Source organism: Balaenoptera physalus (assembly GCF_965194825.1).
Source record: "Balaenoptera physalus genome assembly, chromosome: 20".
Lineage (NCBI taxonomy): Eukaryota > Metazoa > Chordata > Mammalia > Artiodactyla > Balaenopteridae > Balaenoptera > Balaenoptera physalus.
In genome coordinates this window covers 58695515-58715291 of record NC_138901.1, presented here as the reverse complement: position 1 = coordinate 58715291, position 19777 = coordinate 58695515, and the positions used below count along the sequence as shown (strand labels likewise).

General features: G+C 42.1%; 1 protein-coding gene and 1 long non-coding RNA gene across 2 annotated transcripts in view; one reads left to right on the top strand and one right to left on the bottom strand.

The window, feature by feature from the left end:
• The window catches only part of LOC309650283, a 490920-nt gene that overhangs the window by 44130 nt on the left and 427013 nt on the right, over positions 1 to 19777 (bottom strand). The gene's annotated exons all lie outside the window — the stretch shown is intronic.
• On the top strand, positions 1336 to 18759 carry LOC309650286 (myosin-1-like). The gene is given in 34 exon segments (XM_082441500.1): positions 1336 to 1452; positions 1606 to 1744; positions 1948 to 2066; positions 2157 to 2306; positions 2425 to 2595; positions 3392 to 3698; positions 3793 to 3863; positions 4927 to 5014; positions 5095 to 5212; positions 5511 to 5634; positions 5723 to 5859; positions 5955 to 5973; positions 5977 to 6168; positions 6173 to 6208; positions 8351 to 8593; positions 8686 to 8794; positions 8797 to 8861; positions 8944 to 9089; positions 9341 to 9431; positions 9518 to 9907; positions 10513 to 10639; positions 12447 to 12565; positions 12728 to 12924; positions 13675 to 13858; positions 14141 to 14306; positions 14399 to 14523; positions 14925 to 15233; positions 15321 to 15524; positions 15860 to 15985; positions 16076 to 16246; positions 16515 to 16619; positions 16745 to 16840; positions 18591 to 18674; positions 18676 to 18759. Coding segments are annotated over 34 exon segments (4911 nt in total). The 5' UTR covers positions 1336 to 1338; the 3' UTR covers positions 18745 to 18759.

Genomic DNA, 19777 nt, shown 5'->3' with positions numbered 1-19777 from the left:
CACATATTTGATCACTGCTTGACAGCGGAGAATCCGGGGCTGGGAAGACAGTGAACACGAAGCGTGTGATCCAGTACTTTGCAACAACGGCAGTCACTGGGGAGAAGAGGAAGGAGGAAGCTACTCCTGGCAAAATGCAGGTGGGTCTGATTGCCACGTCAGAATCCAAGCTGTCAAGTAAGAAACTCCCGAGCCCCACATGTGAGGACTGCTCTTGCCTTTGCAGGGGAGTCTGGAAGATCAAATCATGAATGCCAACCCCCCGCTGGAGGCCTGTGGCAACGCCAAGACCGTGAAGAATGACAACTCCTCTCGCTTTGTGAGTCTGTGGCTCACAGAAGCGTTTTCTCAGGTGTCCTCTCAAATGCCAGAGAAGGCTGTCTGAGTTACTAATTCAAGCTCTTGTTACTCGTGTGCTAACAGTTTTGTATACAACATCATCTTTTTCACTTGCAAGGGTAAATTCATCAGGATCCACTTCCTTAGCACGGGGAGGCTGGCTTCTGCTGATATTGAAACATGTGAGCAACAGGACCTCCTAAATAGAATCCAAGAATGACAAATGACGGTTGGGAGGAACATCGTACAGCTCCTGCTGAGCCTGGAGCCTGTGAAACACCAGTCACTGCCAAACATGCCTGTGGGTAATGCCAGGCTTAACCAGAGCCCACAGTGCGCTTCACCCACTTCAGTCAGGAGCCAACAGTGCTCTAGAAATTGCCAGGAGTTGCTGGGCTTATCTGAAGGATGCCAGCCTCAGAAGAAATTTCAAATTTTTCTAAGAAAAAACTAAGACTGGGGGTATATAACTTGGGTTTAGTGTATGTGAGTTCTTCCTAGTGTGAGCCTTGATAAACGGTGCCCTTAGTAACCCCTCTGTTATAAAGCGAGAAGAGAGCCTGAGGAGGAACAGGTTATCAAGAATCAATTATATTTGAAATGTCAAGAATCTTCTGTATGAGAAATGAACATGTGTTGAGCCAGGCAACTTCAGTTTCCTTCTAGAGGTGGCAAGAGCAACCGCAGTGGTAGAGACGTAATATGTGATACCTCACGGGACCATTCAGCTGACATCTCATGGGGCCAGTGAGATTTAGCTTATGACCCCAAGTTCCAAAATCATTCCAGGCACTTTATCATTTTTCCCTCTAATCCAAAGTCTACTTTCCATCGCAGATCTTCTGGAGAAGTCTAGAGTCACTTTCCAGCTAAAGGCAGAAAGAAGCTACCATATATTTTATCAGCTCAGGTCTAACAAGAAGCCAGAACTAGTTGGTATGAAAGAGCTTAAATTTTTATTAGCACACCTTCTAATGTAAAACATACACCCTGAATTCTATGTACCCAGAAATGCTCATGATCACCACCAACCCACATGACTATGCCTTCGTCAGTCAAGGGGAGATCACAGTCACTAGCATTGATGACGCAGAAGAGCTGTTGGCCACAGACGTAAGTTACACATGCAGTTTTCTAAAAATAAGTCATTGTGCATGGAAATGACGACGACAACCTGCTGTAGGTGTGAATAAGGACACAGTATAAGTTCTTCTAAATAAGTTAGTGTCTTGTGCCCTAATTCTGCCCTCTCCTCTCTCCTGGCAGAGCACCATTGACATCGTGGGCTTCTCTTCTGAGGAAAAAGTGTCCATCTTCAAGCTCACGGGGCCAGTAACGCATTACGGGAACATGAAATTCAAGCAAAAGCAGCGTGAGGAGCAAGCAGAGCCAGATGGCACTGAAGGTACCAAATGAACCTCCAACTGGGTTAAATGAGAGAATATAGGCAAATAAGCCCACTCCAAACCCATGTCTCCTTTGCACCTGGGCATCTGATGGCCACATACAAATTTAACCCCACACAGGAATGATTCATTCCTTACTCTGCCCCGAGGAGCTGTGGGGTCATACTAGGTCACGTTGGATGTCTGAATTGTGTCTCTGCAGTTGCTGAAAAGGCTGCCTCTCTCCAGGGTCTGAACTCTGCTGACCTGCTCCAAGCCCTCTGCTACCCCAAGGTCAAGGTCGGCAATGAGTATGTCACCAAAGGCCAGAGTGTGCAGCAGGTAATGGCACAACCTCTGTGAATCTCACACTTCCCAGGCCTTCAGGACACGTCTTTAATAACAGCAACGATCATTACTCTGCCTATGAAGGTGTACAATGCAGTGGGCGCTCTGGCCAAAGCCGTCTACGAGAAGATGTTCCTGTGGATGGTCACCCGCATCAACCAGCAGCTGGACACCAAGCAGCCCAGGCAGTTCTTCATCGGGGTCTTGGACATCGCTGGCTTTGAGATCTTTCATGTGAGTTGTTGGCATCAATGACAAGCCCCAAAGCACCCTTCCGCTTTGTGTCTGCTTTGCTGAGTCTCCACTGGATTTTCCAAACTCACTCAAACTCTTTGCTATTCGAAATACCCAGTTCAACACCCTGGAGCAGCTGTGCATCAACTTCACCAACGAGAAACTGCAACAGTTTTTCAACCACCACGTGTGTGTGCTGGAGCAGGAGGAGTACAAGAAGGAGGGCATCGAGTGGACGTTCATCGACGTTGGGAAGGACATGGACGCCTGCAGTGACATCCTCGAGAAGGTTCGCTTCCCTTTCTCAGATCACAGATCACACTGCTGACCCATATTTAAAAGAAAATCATAACACTCGCTGTATACTCTGGTAAGAGATTTCTACTTGTAACTAAAATCAGGAAAATTCCTTTGCCAACTCCAAGGTAGGTATTCTGGTAAAAGGAGACTGAACCTTTTCTAGAGAGTCCAGAACTCTACATTTCCCCACAGTGTGCAATGCAAGCCCGATACTTAAGCCATCTTTCCTTATAAAAGAGCTCTGACGAGAGCATGTTTTCCTTCTTATCTCTTTGTCAGCCTTGGAGTCATCACTGCTGGCGTTTGAAATTGGAATTTCTAGTGCTTTAAAGAAGAGGCTCTCAGTAGTGTCAAAGACTTGCCACAAGTACTTTTGGTAAAACTGCACATTTCCCTAATCTCACTCCTAGCAATACTTTTGGGAAAGTGTGGGGTGGAACCTTGGAATATCTGCATTTTTACCAAGTGCTTCTGACACAACCCGTCTGCAAGTCACACCTGGAGAAATATTGCTCTAAGGCCTTTGGGGCAAAGACACAAACTCCACCAGAGCTCCTTCCTTGTTTATCTTACTCTCCATCATATCCCAGAGCCCAACACCACACCCGGATCTTGACAGGTACCCGATAAATATTTGTGATTTAACAACTTCTGACCAAAGAAATGAGTTCTCACTAACTGTAAAGAATGAAATGACGAATTTACTCAAATAGGATCATTGTGTTCCACCATTATTTCTACAGGCAGACAAAATTCAAGTGTCATGTTTCTTTTCATTCTCTCAGCCTATGGGCATCTTCTCCATCCTGGAAGAGGAGTGCATGTTCCCCAAGGCCACAGACACCTCCTTCAAGAACAAGCTGTATGAACAGCATCTTGGAAAGTCTCCCTGCTTCCTGAAGCCCAAGGCGGTTAAAGGCAGGGCTGAGGCCCACTCCTCCCTGGTGCACTACGCCGGCACCGCGAACCGCAACATCACTGGCTGGCTGCACAAGAACAGGGACCCCCTGAACGAGTCGGTGGTCGGGCCGTACCAGAATTCCACAGTGAAGATTCTGGCTTTCTTTTTCTCTGAGCAAACATCTGAAGCAGGTAATTATCAACAGAATTAATCTTTTACTTAATGTATAAAACTGAGGCAGAGAAAGCCTGTACTATGAGTGCTTGTGATTTCTCTTCCCCTTAGAGGGTGGCGGTGCAAAGAAAGGCGGCAAGAAGAAGGGTTCTTCTTTCCAGACCGTGTCAGCTGTCTTCAGGGTACAATCTTCACTTTCTCTCTCTAACTAGGTTCAGGAAGTTAAATTTTACTTTACTATGTGGGGAAGGGTAAATAATCTTGCAAGGATCCTAGAGCTAAATGTGGCTCCAGGAGACAGGTCAGCAGGTAGTGGTAGCATTGACTCTCGCAGGAAGGTGTGGGGTAGCTTGGAAGAGATAGCTCAGTATATAGGAGACACAGGTGCCAGGAGGTCAGAGTCAGTATGAGATGGTAAAATTCAATATTGGGGCCGGGAAATAAGGTCATCTGACACTTAAAAGCTTCTTCTGGGAGAAGACTAAGCAAAACATGAGATTTTCTTTGGGAGCGTCCAAATGGGGTAGGTGTATATTGGCATAAAACTGAAATGAGTAGATTCTGAAAGGTGAGGATAGAAAAATAGTGGTAGGATTTGGAGGCTGATCTAAAGAAGAAAATAGGAAATCAAGTGTGATTAAGAAATAGCTTCTTAAGGAAAATTTACTTATCTTTTGACAATCCTATCTGGAATAACTGAAGTTCTAGTTATTCTGAAAAATCAGGATTTCCATAGGGTGGAAAACCTCTCACATTGGCAATATGACTGTCCGTTTTCTGCCAATTCCCAGAACAAGGCATTAAAAGGCCCCTTGCTATGAAACCAGCAGGAAGACACAGCTATGTAATTATAAGGAATAAGCATGTGCTAGAGAAGCAGATACAATTGAAAGTTGGGTAAAGAAAGAAATGGGAGAGCTGGAAGGAGATTTTGAGTTTTTTGTAAATCGGACCACATTATCTAGGCAAAAGATTATGGGTAGAGTATTTCCATATGTTAAAATGCCATAACTTTATAACATACGCTAGGAAATTCAACAGGAATGAATAACCACTTCAACAGCGAGTTTATAAGGCACAAAGATAGGGAAAATAGAGATATTTCCAGTGATAACCCTCTGCAAATTCAATCTGGATACTAATCATTGAAATTAAAACAGTATCATGGATCATGATAATTATGTCTATAAATATGAATGTACAAGAACAGTGCATTTTTAAGCAAATATTCATATGGTTCCACAGGAGAATGTGGGTAAGCTGATGACCGGCCTGAGGGGCACTCACCCCCACTTTGTACGGTGCATCGTCCCCAGTGTAACCAAAACCCCTGGTAAGACACTTCTGATATCCAGACAAGCTCTAGTGTGACTGCTCATTAGACTATTATATGGACAATGTATCTCTTTTTAGGGTTCATGGATAATGAGCTTGTCCTGAACCAGCTGAGGTGTAACGGTGTGCTGGAGGGCATCCGCGTCTTCAGTAAGGGGCTCCCAAGCAGAATCCTGCATGCAGACTTCATATACAGGTCAGACTTTCGCACTGGGAATTATTTTACAAGGTTCTTGTTATTTCCTTTTTCAATGAAATGATCCTGTCCTTTATAACTTCTATTAAAATTGAAGAGCAACGAATTTAAAAGACTCCGTATCGATATACCAAAAGTTTGACACCCTTTGAATATACAAAGACTAGATAAAGAGATAGATATGATTGCCTGTTTATCTGTGTTAGACTACCCAACAGTTAAGTTGCTTCTATACTGAGGCAGGAAGATTTCTTGTTGCTGACAACAGCTGTATCATTTATTTGTTTGGCTCAAACAGATACAAGATATTAAATGCAAGTGCAATCCCTGAAGGACAATTCACTGACGGCAAGGATGCTTCTGAGAAGCTCCTTGGGTCCCTCGACATTGACCACACCAAGTACAAATGTGGTCTAACCAAGGTAATAGTCTCTAAGGCCCACCAGACACTATGCCTGTCCCTTTGGAGTCTATGTAAAGTTTCTGATCTGCAACTCTGCCCATGCACAGGTCTTTTTCAAAGCTGGCTTTCTGGGGGTACTAGAGGAGATGCGAGAGAACAAGGTGGCCCAGCTGGTTATTCAAACCCAGGCCAGGTGCAGAGGGTTCTTGGCAAGAGTGGAGTACCAGAAGATGGAGAAGCAGAGGTAAAATAGGAAACGTTACTAAACCCCATCAGCCTAGGCCTTTTCATTCTGTTTCCTGTTATACCTGCCTTTGAACATTTCTGTTCCTATCACAGAGAGTCCATCTTCTGTATCTAGTACAATATTCGTGTTTTCATGAATGTGAAAGACTGGCCCTGGATGAAGCTGTATTTCAAAGTCAAGGTCCTCCTCAAGAGTGCAAAGACAGAGGAGACGCCCACCCCGAAAGGTGATGAGGAGACCAAAGAAAAGCTGGATCAGTCAAGTGCAAAATTGAAAGAACTTGAAGAGAAAATTGAAATTCTGATTTGAGAAAGAGAAAAATGACCTGCAGCTCCAGGTTCAATCTGTGAGTATCAGAAGCCATTGCTTGCAATCTGATGCTAGAATTTCGATTCAGCAGTTGCTAGGGGAGAGTCTAAATTCCACCTTATTAACGGACTGATTATCAATCTTTCTTAATTCACAACTCCTCAGAATGTTCCATAACATTTCATATACAATATTACTAAAAAGCTCTGTGGTAGGATTCCTTTCTGTTGACAAGGGAAAAATAAAAACATTTTTCCTTTCCCCCTGTTGTTTCTCCTAGCAAAATATGGGCAGTAAATAAAGTGATCTTTGTTCCCTAAGATTCTCCCTGCTGAAAAATGCAAATAAGAGCAGCGAAGAAAGAACAATGTTGACAGTGAAGAGCGAGGAGACTTTATGATGAGAACGTATCAACTCGAAACCCATATTCTGAATTTTAAAATCTATGGTCCCCTGGCAATTTCCCTCTCAACTATGTCTTCAGAAAGTCTCTAGGACCTGAAAGAATAAGATCATTGCAAAGATAATGGCAATGCTTTCTATAAATAGTGTCAATTAGGCAAAGCATGAGAAATAGTACCGATGTTCTTGTTTTGAGGTCCCAAGAAATATCCAGAGGCTTGAGAAGAAATATTTGATCAACACCACTGTCTAACCCATTTCTGTGACCCAAATGACGAGAAAATTTCAGCTGCCACCACTGAAATCAACAACAGAAACATTAAAAGCTACTCTCCAGTTCTCTGAATTCAGAAGGGAATCTGCACTGGTTCCAGTGGGCGCACAGGTTTTAGACACATAACTAGAAAAATTAAAGAAAAATGAATTATAAATACCTAGGCTGGCACTGACTTCCCTTGTGGTTTATGGAGACAAAGGTTTTCCAAATTGAGGAGGGGTTCATCACATCTTCAAGAATCAAGAGATAATTGTATGGAAGTTAATTTCTCTCAGTATAATATGATCCAAGTATAATCAGTATAACTGATCTAAGTATACTCCTCTCAGTCTAATATGACTTCTTTTCAACATTACTCTGTCAACTACCCATTTAATAAATATTTCATGAAGTTCCAAGCATTAGGGATACAACTTTGAGCAAGAGACATAGTCCCTGCCCTCAGAGGATTTATATTCCAACTCCTATTTCTTCTCCTGAGAAACACGTTTGCTACTTCTCTTGCACCACCTTCTAAAATGTTCCGTTCCCCTTAGTTCTTCCGCATGCTCCCTTAATTCCACCCACTCTGTCACTGTAGCATGTGTCTTCCCTTTAATTCACTTTTCTGCTAAATACCCAACCATTTTCTTTGCTTTCCATATACTAAACTTTTCTGGAAAATAATATTAAATAAAGAAAACTAACTGAAATTATATACCAACACATTAAACACAGGTTATCATGCAGGGGAGTAAAAAAAAATTTCCTTGACCCTCTTGGTTCCTTGGCTGGGTCTGAAAATTAAACTGACAAAGATAGATTGACAGGAGAAAAACAAACAAATTTTATTTAATTTTTATGTGTACAAGGGAGCTTTCACAAGAGAATAAAGACCTAAAGAAGTGACCAGAGCATGGAGCTTTTATACCCTTTAGACAAAGAAATGATAAATGTGTGAAGAATTGACAAGACAAAGGGGTCTGGACTGGGATAGTAAGTGATGAAGAAATAACTAGGAAGATAAGGGTTAGTTTAACAAGGTTCGTTTACACAGCCTCCTCAGTCCTAAATTCCCTACCTCTTGTGATAAGAATGTCTTCTTTCCTCCCAGTACAGGGAGGGGACCTTCCACATGGAAGTTTTATGACCTGTTTCAGGGAAGAAGGGTGAGGGGAATGGGTCAGGGTGGGCTTCCTATTTCTGCTCTTTTCTCAAACTCCTCTAGCTTAAGATATTCATTATGCCAAGGTACCATACTTTGGGATAGTGTATCCTGAACCCCATCATTAATAAGTATAATTTTATTATAAATTCACCAGGAATTATGACCAATTCCTTTTTTAAAAATCTCCAGTGCCATAAGTGGAGTGCCCAATAAATATTTCCTAAATGATGGAAAGCTAATAAAAATTAACCTAAAGCTTTAAAGCACAAGTTATTTGTTTGGTTTCAAAATCTTAATAAAATCTGAAAATGTCCACAGAACAAGATCTAAAAGTGTCTACTGTCCCTTCTCAGGAAGCAGATACATTGGCTGATGCAGAAGATAGATGTAACCAGCTGATCAAAACCAATATCCAGCTCGAGGCAAAGATCAAGAAAGTGACTGAGAGAGCTGGGAATGAGGAAGAGATCAATGCTGAGCTGACGGCCAGGAAGAGGAAACTGGAGGACGAATGTTCAGAACTGAAGAAAGACATAGATGACCTTCAGGTGACACTGGTCAAGGTTGAGAAGGAGAAACATGCCACAGAGAACAAGGTATGAAATGTATTTGTATACAGCATATAGAGACTCTGCCATCTAACTAAGCTGCTTTAGAGCAGAGATAATCTCTTCCTTAACCTTTCTAGGTGAAAAACCTCACAGAAGAGATGGCAGGCCTGGACGAAGTCATAGCTAAGCTGACCAGGGAAAAGAAGGCACTCCAGGAGGCCCACCAGCGGACCCTGGATGACCTGCGGCAGAAGAGGACAAAGTGAACACCCTGAACAAAGCTAAAGCCAAGCTAGAGCAGCAAGTGGATGACGCAAGTCTAGGATTATCAAGGAAATTATTTTCTTCAAAGGGAAGCTAAGCAATCCTTATGACTCAACATTATTTATCTTTAGCTTGAAGGATCTCTGGAACAAGAAAAGAAACTGCGCATGGACTTACAGAGAGCCAAGAGGAAGCTGGAGGGTGACCTAAAATTGGCCCAAGAATCCACAATGGATATAGAAAATGATAAGCAGCAACTTGATGAAAAACTCAAAAAGTGAGTATGAGAGAATTCTATTGTAACCTGCTCGTTGTCTGGATCTCAAAAATATTACTTCACAGCACACAGAAAAAAACAAATAATGACATCTTTAACTTTTGTATTTAATGAAAATGGTACAGTACTGACTTGTAAAACATGCACTTAGCACTTCCTCAACACCAGCAGTACAAAAACGTTCAGTTACACATAGAGAAGAAGACTGGCAAGGGGACAGAGTATGAGCTAATGTGTTGCTCTCCTAACAGGAAAGAGTTTGAAATGAGCCGTCTGCAAAGCAAGACTGAAGATGAACAAGCACTTGGCATTCAACTGCAGAAGAAGATCAAGGAGTTACAGGTAAGTCCATGATTTCCATCAGTCTCATTCAACATGACAAAATACTAACACAAAGGAGCTAACGTTGAGCTTTTCCCCACTGCCAGGCCCACATCGAGGAGCTGGAGGAGGAGATCGAGGCAGAGCGGGCCTCCCGCGCCAAAGCAGAGAAGCAGCGTTCGGACCTCTCCCAGGAGCTGGAGGAGATCAGCGAGCGGCTGGAAGAGGCTGGCGGGGCCACTTCGGTCCAGATTGAGATGAACAAGAAGCGGGAGGCTGAGTTCCAGAAAATGCGCAGGGACCTGGAGGAGGCCACCCTGCAGCACGAGGCCACGGCGGCCACGCTGAGGAAGAAGCACGCGGACAGTGTGGCCGAGCTGGGGGAGCAGGTTGACAACCTGCAGAGGGTCAAGCAGAAGCTGGAGAAGGAGAAGAGTGAGCTGAAGATGGAGACTGATGACCTTGCTAGCAACATGGAGACTGTCTCCAAAGCCAAGGTACAATCATGATTTAAGTCTTAAAGAGATTTCTGGAGGACAGGTGTGAGTGAGCCTTTCAAGAATCACTAGTACCTGGCAGGAGGAGACTATGGCAGGAGGCTGGTCGCAGGAAGGGCAACTCCCATGTGATGGGGCCACGTGCGCCCTCTTTACAGGAGAATAGCTGTCCCCGAAGGATATGCATCCTGAAAACTCAGTTCTTTCCAATAAAAAATACAATTCAATGATGTATTTCGAAATTTTTAAAACGCCTCACCTTGATTAGGCTTTGTGTTTTTCCCTTAAGCACAAATACATAATCTGCTTCTCAAAGAAGTTTCATGAGCTGAGTCATCAAGTGTCACTATTCTCATATCACCGATAAGCCAACTGAGTAAAGGCTTAGTTTCACAAAGCAATTTCGTGGCAGTAGGTTTAGACTATGTGTCTTGTTACTCTTTCCATCACAAACTAAGGCCTCAGTTGTTGTTTTTTTTTTTTGTAAAGGTAGTTTCTTCTCAAAATAAATGAGTATTGCAGCTCCTATGGAATGCTTAGATTATTGCAAATTTCTATGGTCCAAATACTTGCTTAAGATGCCGTTTACCACTTTTTGAATGCAGGGAAACCTTGAAAAGATGTGCCGCGCTCTAGAAGACCAAGTGAGTGAACTTAAGGCAAAGGAGGAAGAGCAGCAGCGGCTGATCAATGACCTGACGGCTCAGAGAGCACGCCTGCAGACGGAATCAGGTGGGCCATCCACCAGTGTTGACCTTGAATGATACATTTATCTTGGCTATCCAGTTGCTGAAAAACTCTACATTGAGTTACCTGAGCTCACATATGACCTCCCTGGGAGGTGCCGCTCATATGAACACCTTATTGACCACCAGCATGGACTACTTTCTTCCTTTCTGTCTTTTTGGTTTTGGGTTTGTTTTCTTTTAAATAGAGACCCAGGCTCTTTTGTTTTTTAACACTTTAAAGCAGATTTCACTCTCATCTGAAAGTTATCTAATAAAAAAGTGTATCCTGACAGTATTTACTTTTGCTTTTCAAAGTGCTTCCACAAGTTAATTACCTTTTTACCCTCATTAGTCTGTGTAATGTTATCCCCATTTTAAAGATGTCGGATTATGGTAGTGATGAAATGACCTGTCCAAGAACGCTTACTCCAGTCTTTTCCCTGAAGTCTTGCCGATTGCCGGTAGCACCACAGTTAAGTAGGGAAATATTCAGGACCACAATCCAGCCAGGAGCATTCAAGTGAGGTACATAGACTTTTGATTATCCAAACTGGAGGGTCTCTGCATTTACTCCTCCCCCTATCAACTTGTCCAACTTTCTACCAAAGTTCTCCTCCCCAGGTGAGAGGTAACAAGATGGAAATTGTTTTGTGGGTCATTTGGACCATTAACGTAATAGGTAGATCAAATTGTTGGAGAACCACTTTACTCTTTCATAGTCATTCAAATATTGTTCTTTCTAGAACAAAGCTCAAGTAAGGCTTTTATTATTGGTATACAGTTGATAAGTACACTTTATGAAAAAGAAAAACTGTATTCGCAAATAATCAGAATGCTCCCTGTAGTTTCTTCTCCTCATTACATGTTTACTCCTAGTAATTTAGTGGTATGAAAAAAAAAAAAAATTGAAAGCTGTGATTCTTATTAAATGTTAAAGAGATAAGGCTTCCAGGTAACCAGTTCAAAAATGGTGCTGGAAGTGTTTTCTCTCTTTTTAACATAATACAGTTGACCCTTGAACAACACAGGTTTGAACAGTGTGGGTCCACTTACACGTGATTTTTTTTTTCTATAAAAACGCACTACAGTACTAGGTGATCCTCAGTTGGCTGAATCCATGGATGTCAAAAAGAGGGCTGACTGTAAAGTTATAAGCGGATTTGCAACCGCACAGAGGGTCGAAACCCCTAACCCCGATTGTTCGACAGTCAACTATATAGTGTATTTTCTGAATTATGGTGCTTAAAGAATGGGAGACAAATTTAAATGCCACTTAGTTTAAGGACTGATTAGTTATCCACAAACCAACTCGTCCTTGGGGTGGAAAGACACTTGATTGTTTCTTAATATAAAAATTCTTCCAGGATTTTCCTTCGAACATCATTTCAGAGGGAACTGCTCAAAGTCTCCTATTTTCCAAAGAATAAATTCGGTTTCAATCAAGTTTCAGTGAAAGGTAAACTAGTACAACACTGTTGCCTTACACAAAAAACACTGGAATATTTTTTGTTAGTTTGATTCACGTTTTTTTTCACATATTTCTTCACCAATTTCTACTGTGATCAAATAGTTTGAAATATCTCCCCAAATCTTTTGTGTTGTTCAGAAGCATGTAATCTGCCTCAATGTCTTCCCTACTTCTCATTTTCACATAGACGTCCTCACCAGGGTTGAAGTGGAAATTGGTGGTTTGCTAAAATCCACACTCTCCATCATGTTTCAGACCCAGCTCCCTTTCCCTGCTCCAGTTTGTAATTTAGAGCTTTAATTTCCAAAGTAAGGTTGAGTTTTCTGGCTCTTGATCTTTATAGGTGAATACTCACGCCAGCTAGATGAAAAGGACTCATTAGTTTCTCAGCTCTCGAGGGGCAAACAAGCATTCACACAACAGACAGAAGAACTGAAAAGGCAGCTTGAAGAGGAGATAAAGGTTAGCCCTACTCACAGCTGTTGTTGTTTCTGTCATTATCCTTGCTTTTGAGATTGTTTTCTGCTTACTTCTACAGATTTTCTTCTGGTGGCCTACAGGAGCTTAGGGACTAAACATCACTTTAAAGATATAAAATTAAGTCACCCATCTCTATGTTCTCAGGCCAAGAACGCCCTGGCCCACGCCCTGCAGTCAGCCCGCCACGACTGTGACCTGCTGCGGGAACAGTATGAGGAGGAGCAGGAAGCCAAGGCTGAGCTGCAGAGGTCAATGTCCAAGGTGAACATTGAGGTGGCCCAGTGGAGGATCAAATATGAGATGGATGCCATCCAGCGCACAGAGGAGCTGGAGGAGGCCAAGTATGTTCTAGAATTACCTAAAATGAAAATAGCTCTGTTAACAATCAAAGTGCACCTGATATTAAATACCACATGGGCAAATGTCCATTGCTCCCCAAATAAAAACCTAGGAAAAATCATGCATGACATAAACCTAAGCAAGAAAAACAAATACTCTAGGTTGTCTAGGGAAAGAAATTAAGTTAGAGGGTAGAAGGAAAAAGGACATAAGGCAAGAGGAAGCTGAATGATTATTTTTTAAAAGGGGAACTTCTGACATCATCCTATCCATACAGGTGTAGGTAGAATAAGAGTCAATTATACTCTCCCGTGCTGCTCCGCCCTCTAAGCCATTAATGGAAAAATCGGTCCAGGGTGACAGATATGTAAGAGAAAAATAATCAGACTTTAAAGCACAACTCCCTCTTCTGAGATGTAAAAACACGGTTATTTGTAGAGGAAAAAAGAATACAGCGTTAAAGACTAAAAAGTAGACATTAAGCTCTGTAATAAGAAATAACACATATTGTTATTAAAGATCTAAATAGTCAATGCAATCAAAAGTTCAAGATTGAAGTTAAGAGGGAGACTCTTATTCAACAGAAAGTTTAAGGAAGGGACCTGCTCATTCAAGAGAAAGTTTAAGGAGAGATCTAGTCATTTATTCTGTGAATAATGTAGAGTCAGATAGGAATTATAATGTTTTGGTGGATGCCTTAGAAGAGTTTCTGAGTGACCATTCACTTCTATTGTCCTTATTTCACTTTTTAGGAAGCAGCTGGCCCAGCGTCTGAAAGATGCCGAGGAACACGTAGAAGCTGTGAATGCCAAATGCGCTTCCCTTGAGAAGACCAAGCAGCGGCTTCAGAATGAGGTCGAGGACCTCATGATTGATGTGGAGAGGACAAATGCCGCCTGTGCAGCCCTGGACAAAAAGCAAAGGAACTTCGATAAGGTAATTTCTGCATCAGTTTCTGTCTCAGCATTCAACGTGTGATTAAGGATAGCCTCCCACCTTCCATGTGCCTATTCAAACCATCCGAGGGCTCTTCTCAGCAGCTCCTGCTCCATGAGTAGGTGGGGAGGAGGGGGGACTCCTGTGTTTTCTACTCTTCTCATTCATAATTAGTTTTCAGTCCCCGATCATCTCAACTCTGTTTGAAAGTTGTCCGAATAAATGGTTTTCATCCCATCAAACTTTCTCCACCCAATTTCTTGACCATTCCTTGCCCCTCAGGTCCTATCAGAATGGAAACAGAAGTATGAAGAAACTCGTGCTGAACTTGAAGCTTCCCAGAAGGAGTCCCGCGCCCTCAGCACAGAGCTGTTCAAGGTTAAGAATGCTTATGAGGAATCCTTAGACCAACTTGAAACCTTGAAGCGGGAAAACAAGAATTTGCAACGTGAGTACACTTTACCTTTTCTTCAACAAAAGATTTGAAAGAATGTTTTCTCTCACTGAATGCATTTTTACATTTTTATTTTTCACGAACAGAGGAGATTTCTGACCTCATTGAGCAGATTGCAGAAGGAGGGAAAAGTATAAATGAACTGGAGAAAATAAAGAAACAAGTGGAACAAGAAAAGTCTGAAATTCAGGCTGCTTTAGAAGAGGCAGAGGTAGACATTTTATTGTAGACTCTAAAACCATTTTGAGAGGAATTAAGATCTAATACATGCAAGAATAGGTGAATCAAGAGAAAAGAAAAACAATTTTTACTCTGGGTAATAAATATGAGGATGGAATGCTGACCATGCATACAACTAGCATAACCGGACATCAGGAACTGTGTGCTAGACACCGAGAAAACAAAGATGAGTAAGTTAAGGGCCCTGCCCCCATGGGCATTAGCTAGCTGGGGAGACAGAATTATACAAAACCAACAACAACACATCGCAGAAATTTCTGTAACAATGGAATAAAGATGCGTTATAGCAGCACAAAGGTAGGAACTATTTCCTATCTCTAGAATACTACGCACTTCCGTTCCCTGCTAATGTCACCCCTTGCTGTCATTAAGGCATCTCTTGAACACGAGGAGGGAAAGATCCTGCGCATCCAGCTGGAGTTGAACCAAGTCAAGTCTGAAGTTGACAGGAAAATCGCTGAAAAGGATGAGGAAATTGACCAGCTGAAGAGGAACCACATTAGAGTCGTGGAGACCATGCAGAGCATGCTGGATGCTGAGATCCGGAGCAGAAATGATGCCATCAGGCTCAAGAAGAAGATGGAGGGAGACCTCAACGAAATGGAAATCCAGCTGAACCACGCCAACCGCACGGCTGCTGAGGCCCTGAAGAACTACAGGAACACCCAAGCCATCCTCAAGGTAAATGGGCTCAGGAGACGGTCCCAGGGCAGTTGGGGTGACTGCAGCCCTGAGAACAAGGTGTCTCAATGATCGTTCATTCCACAGGATACCCAGCTCCACCTGGATGATGCTCTCCGGGGCCAAGAGGACCTGAAGGAGCAGCTGGCGATTGTGGAGCGCAGAGCCAACCTGCTGCAGGCCGAGATCGAGGAGCTGCGGGCCACCCTGGAGCAGACGGAGAGGAGCAGGAAGATGGCAGAGCAGGAGCTCCTGGACGCCAGCGAGCGCGTCCAGCTCCTGCACACCCAGGTGAGTATAACATAAAAGTAAAAAATAAAGTGGACTGAAAATGATATTCTTGCTCAAATCTTAGTACTATCTAAAAATTTATGCATAACGTTTTACGGACGTTACAGTTTAAAATATGTAATATCTTTGGATTAACAATACTTTTGTTTATATGAACTGTGACATTCAGAGTTGACTGTCTTCTAAAAGTATATTGTCAACTCAGACAATTTATGGAACAAGAAAGGATACTAATTAGTTACCTTAATTAATTAGTTTGTGGGTTCATTAGAACATTGGACATTGTAATTTTGCTCTCATGTACTTAGTATTTCTAAATTTGATATTTTAAACAGAACACCAGCCTGATCAACACGAAAAAGAAGCTGGAGTCAGACATCTCCCAAATCCAGGGAGAGATGGAGGACATTATCCAGGAAGCTCACAACGCAGAAGAGAACGCCGAGAAGGCCATCACTGACGTGAGCAGAGGGCCACACGGGGGTGGTCACGCTAGAATCTTGATGGGCTGTCTCAGTTCTCTCTACTGGTTTTGTTTTACTGCTAATTAGGCGGCCATGATGGCCGAGGAGCTGAAGAAGGAGCAGGACACCAGCGCCCACCTGGAGCGGATGAAGAAGAACCTGGAGCAGACGGTGAAGGACCTGCAGCACCGCCTGGACAAGGCTGAGCAGCTGGCCCTGAAAGGCGGCAAGAAGCAGATGCAGAAGCTGGAGGCCAGGGTGGGTCTTCTGATCAGCGTATTCCCATCTCATTCCAATCCAATGCACGATTTTTAATACCTAGCACTGCTAGATGATGTGAGGCATACAAAGATGAACAAGAGATATTCCTTGGTGTCCAAGACCGTATAAGGGGTGATTAGACTAAGGCATCAAGTACTCCACATAAGGCAGAGTAAAAGAAGTGCTATGGGTCATCTGAAGAAGTAGAAATCCACCGAGTGAATGGATCCTAGTAAACATCTCTAAAATGCCCATCTTCCTGCAGGTACGTGAACTCGAAGGAGAAGTTGAAAGTGAACAGAAGCGCAATGTTGAAACTGTCAAGGGTCTATGCAAACATGAGAGAAGAGTAAAGGAACTTACTTACCAAGTAAGGAAAATGTCCTGTCTCAGTTTTCCCCTAGTCTACAAGGGATCAAAAACCAAATGTACAACAAAATGTGATGGCATCTTGAAATGTACTTTCAAGAAACTTAACTCTTGAAAATACTCCAGACTGAGGAGGACCGCAAGAACATTCTCAGGCTCCAGGATCTGGTGGATAAACTGCAAGCAAAGGTGAAAGCTTACAAGAGACAAGCTGAGGAAGCGGTGAGTTCAGAACCCCTTGGGGGTGATGGGCCTGCCTCCTGTTCTCAGATATGTCCAAGCCAATTTAGTTAAAGGGATGACAGAAAGAAGGGTAAAATAAGGAAGGATCAACAAAAATGATTCAGTGAAGATCTGAAATGAGAAGAAACCAACCACTTGATGAGCCAGGGGAGAATGTTCTAGGGAGGAGGAAGAGCAAATGCAAAGCTGTTGAGTGGAAAAGAGTCCGGTCCAAGAGGCAGGAAGAACAAGGGAGACAGCAGCTGAGATGGAGCTGGAGCTCTGGGCAGGGGGCGGGTCATGGGGGTCTTCTAGGCAATGATAAAAAGTCTGGTTTTTATTCGAGGCACAATGGAACACTGGGGAAGCCACAGGAGGGTTTAAGCTGGGTTGGTCATGCCCTGATTTATATTTATTTAAAAAGAGTATTCTGGCTACTACGTGGAGAATGGATTGTCAGACAACACAGTTAGGTACAGGAAGACATTTTAAGAGGATTTTCAAGTGGTCCAGTGGCTTGTGGAGCAGATAGAGACAATGTGGAGAGATTCAAGATAGATTCTGGAGGTAGAAACTGCAAGACATGCTAATAGGTTTTGCTTGGGAGGACAGAGAAAGGAAAGCAAGGGTAATTAATCAGGTTTGTGATGTGAGTAACCAGGTGGATGGCATAATACTTACTAAAATGGGGAACTAAAGGAGGAACATATCTGCAGGCCAAGAAGGAAACAGGAATTCTGCTTTGGAAACAGTGTTTGAAATACCATTATATACACAAATGAAGGTGTCAAGTAAGCAGTTAAATATTAAGTGTCAGAAGGTCTCGGTGATGTTCAGACCACTAAATCCTTGGCACTCCACCTCACCTCATTTCCTCAGCCTGTGATTTATCTGAAATGATAATCAAATAATATCAACTTCCTAAGTATGGAAGTATGGATATACATACCTACCTATCACAAATTAGTTCCTCTGTTCATATATGGGTTTATTTTTTCCCCTGATCTCTATGGTCTGAGAAAGAGAGACAGAGAGAGAGAGACAACCTTTCTCTGGCTCCTATTTTCCTCATCTGTAAGAGGAAGATCTGGGGTTTTTCTCAAGCTCTATTATTTAGTGACCCAAAGTTTTCTAAATGTTCTAAATTTGAATGCCATATTTTGGACGGCTCCTAATGAGCCTTTTTAAAAAGAATGATTACTAAGAGACTAAACTAGAACTGGCCTTCTCAAATTTCCTGCTCTTTATTCAAATATAATCAGGGACCACATAGACTATTTTAGCAAACAACCAACTTCTTGATTAATTTCTAAACTGCATTAAGTGGCAATAATTTATACTCAAGTGACAATAATTTATATTCAAGGGTACTAGTTTGGTATAATATAGATTGTATACCTGCATTTTTAAGAGGTCTGGTTCCATTCTCAGAATTCTGGGGGGAAAAAAGAGGCTGGAAACCTGGCATATTTAATAGTAGCTCTAAAATGTTTAGATGTTATAAGAGGAGAACTTTTAGAACAACTTGGAGACAAATGTCACCTGTCCTTCCTTGCTACCCATGACTTCAAGAAGGATGAGTGCAGTTAATTTAAAAAAAAAAAAAATTCAAGAGCATTTCTCTAGGCTTTTTAAAAGGTTGACTAGAGTGAACCATTTTTAAGTAAAAAGAAATTCAAGACCCATTGATCTAAGAAATTAGAAATTCTGAACTTTTTCCCCTCATAAATGCATTTCCATTTATTCTCAGGAGGAACAATCCAATGTCAATCTCTCCAAATTCCACAAGCTCCAGCACGAGCTGGAGGAGGCCGAGGAACGGGCTGACATTGCCTGAGTCCCAGGTCAACAAGCTGCGGGTGAAGAGCCGGGAGATTCACCCAAAAATCATAAGTGAAGAGTGATTCATCCAAATGCGAAAAAGTGACCAAAGAAATGCACAAAATGTGAAAATCTTTGTCACTCTGTTTTGTACTTATGATTTTTGCAGATAAAAAATTTATCTACAAAGAACTTGTGTCTCTTTTTTACACTGCGTCAATTTATCTTTTTAGGCAACAAGAAACAAACAAACAAACAAACATTTTACTTATATCTTATGGAGAAGAATTTAGTCACCAAGAATAAAACATGGCAGGAGCAGCCAGGCCAATCCTCGTTAGGAAAAACCCTAAACACCATACATGGGGAAGCAGGTGAAGCCTAGAGGCAGACCTTAGGCATAAAAGATATAGGGTATACAGAGCATAGACTAAACTCCACCTGGCAGAGCAGCAGCTACTTATCAGAAAACGGATTTCTCTTAATGAAGTTACTCTCTTCATAAAACGATAGGAAATCCTTGATCCTAAGACTGAGTAAAAATAAATTAAAACACTAATTACCTACATAAAAGAAAAGAAAAAGTTTAAAAAAATTGGAATAGACACTCAAAAATATTTGAAATGTAAACTCTCCACTAAGTTGGGATTCAGACCCCTTGAGAGGGAAATATGTTCTACAGATTTTCCGGAATTTTTAGTTTTTTTGTTACCTACAGATGTTCTGTTGTTTGTTTCACTGAGCCTCCTTGCTTGTTAGTACATTAGCATGGTAAACAGGAATTACGAATGGATATATTTTCAGTATTTGTTCTACCTCTTTGGAAACTTCTGTACCTTTTACAAGGCTTTCTCCCAGTACTTCTGCTGGCAATAGAAGGTTAATTAATATTTTTAAAAAGTCAGTTCCCTACTCTCATTATTTTATCTTTGTGCCTTTCTATAGTGTATGGCAATTACTATCATCATTACTCTAATTGGTATTACTACTACAGATTTACATGTGCTGAGGCTAGCATGGGCCTTCTACTTATCTCATTTTTAACAGGCAGGGAGCAGGTAAAATAGCAAGCATCTTGTCTATTAGGAATGCGTACAACAAAGGTCTTACAAGAAC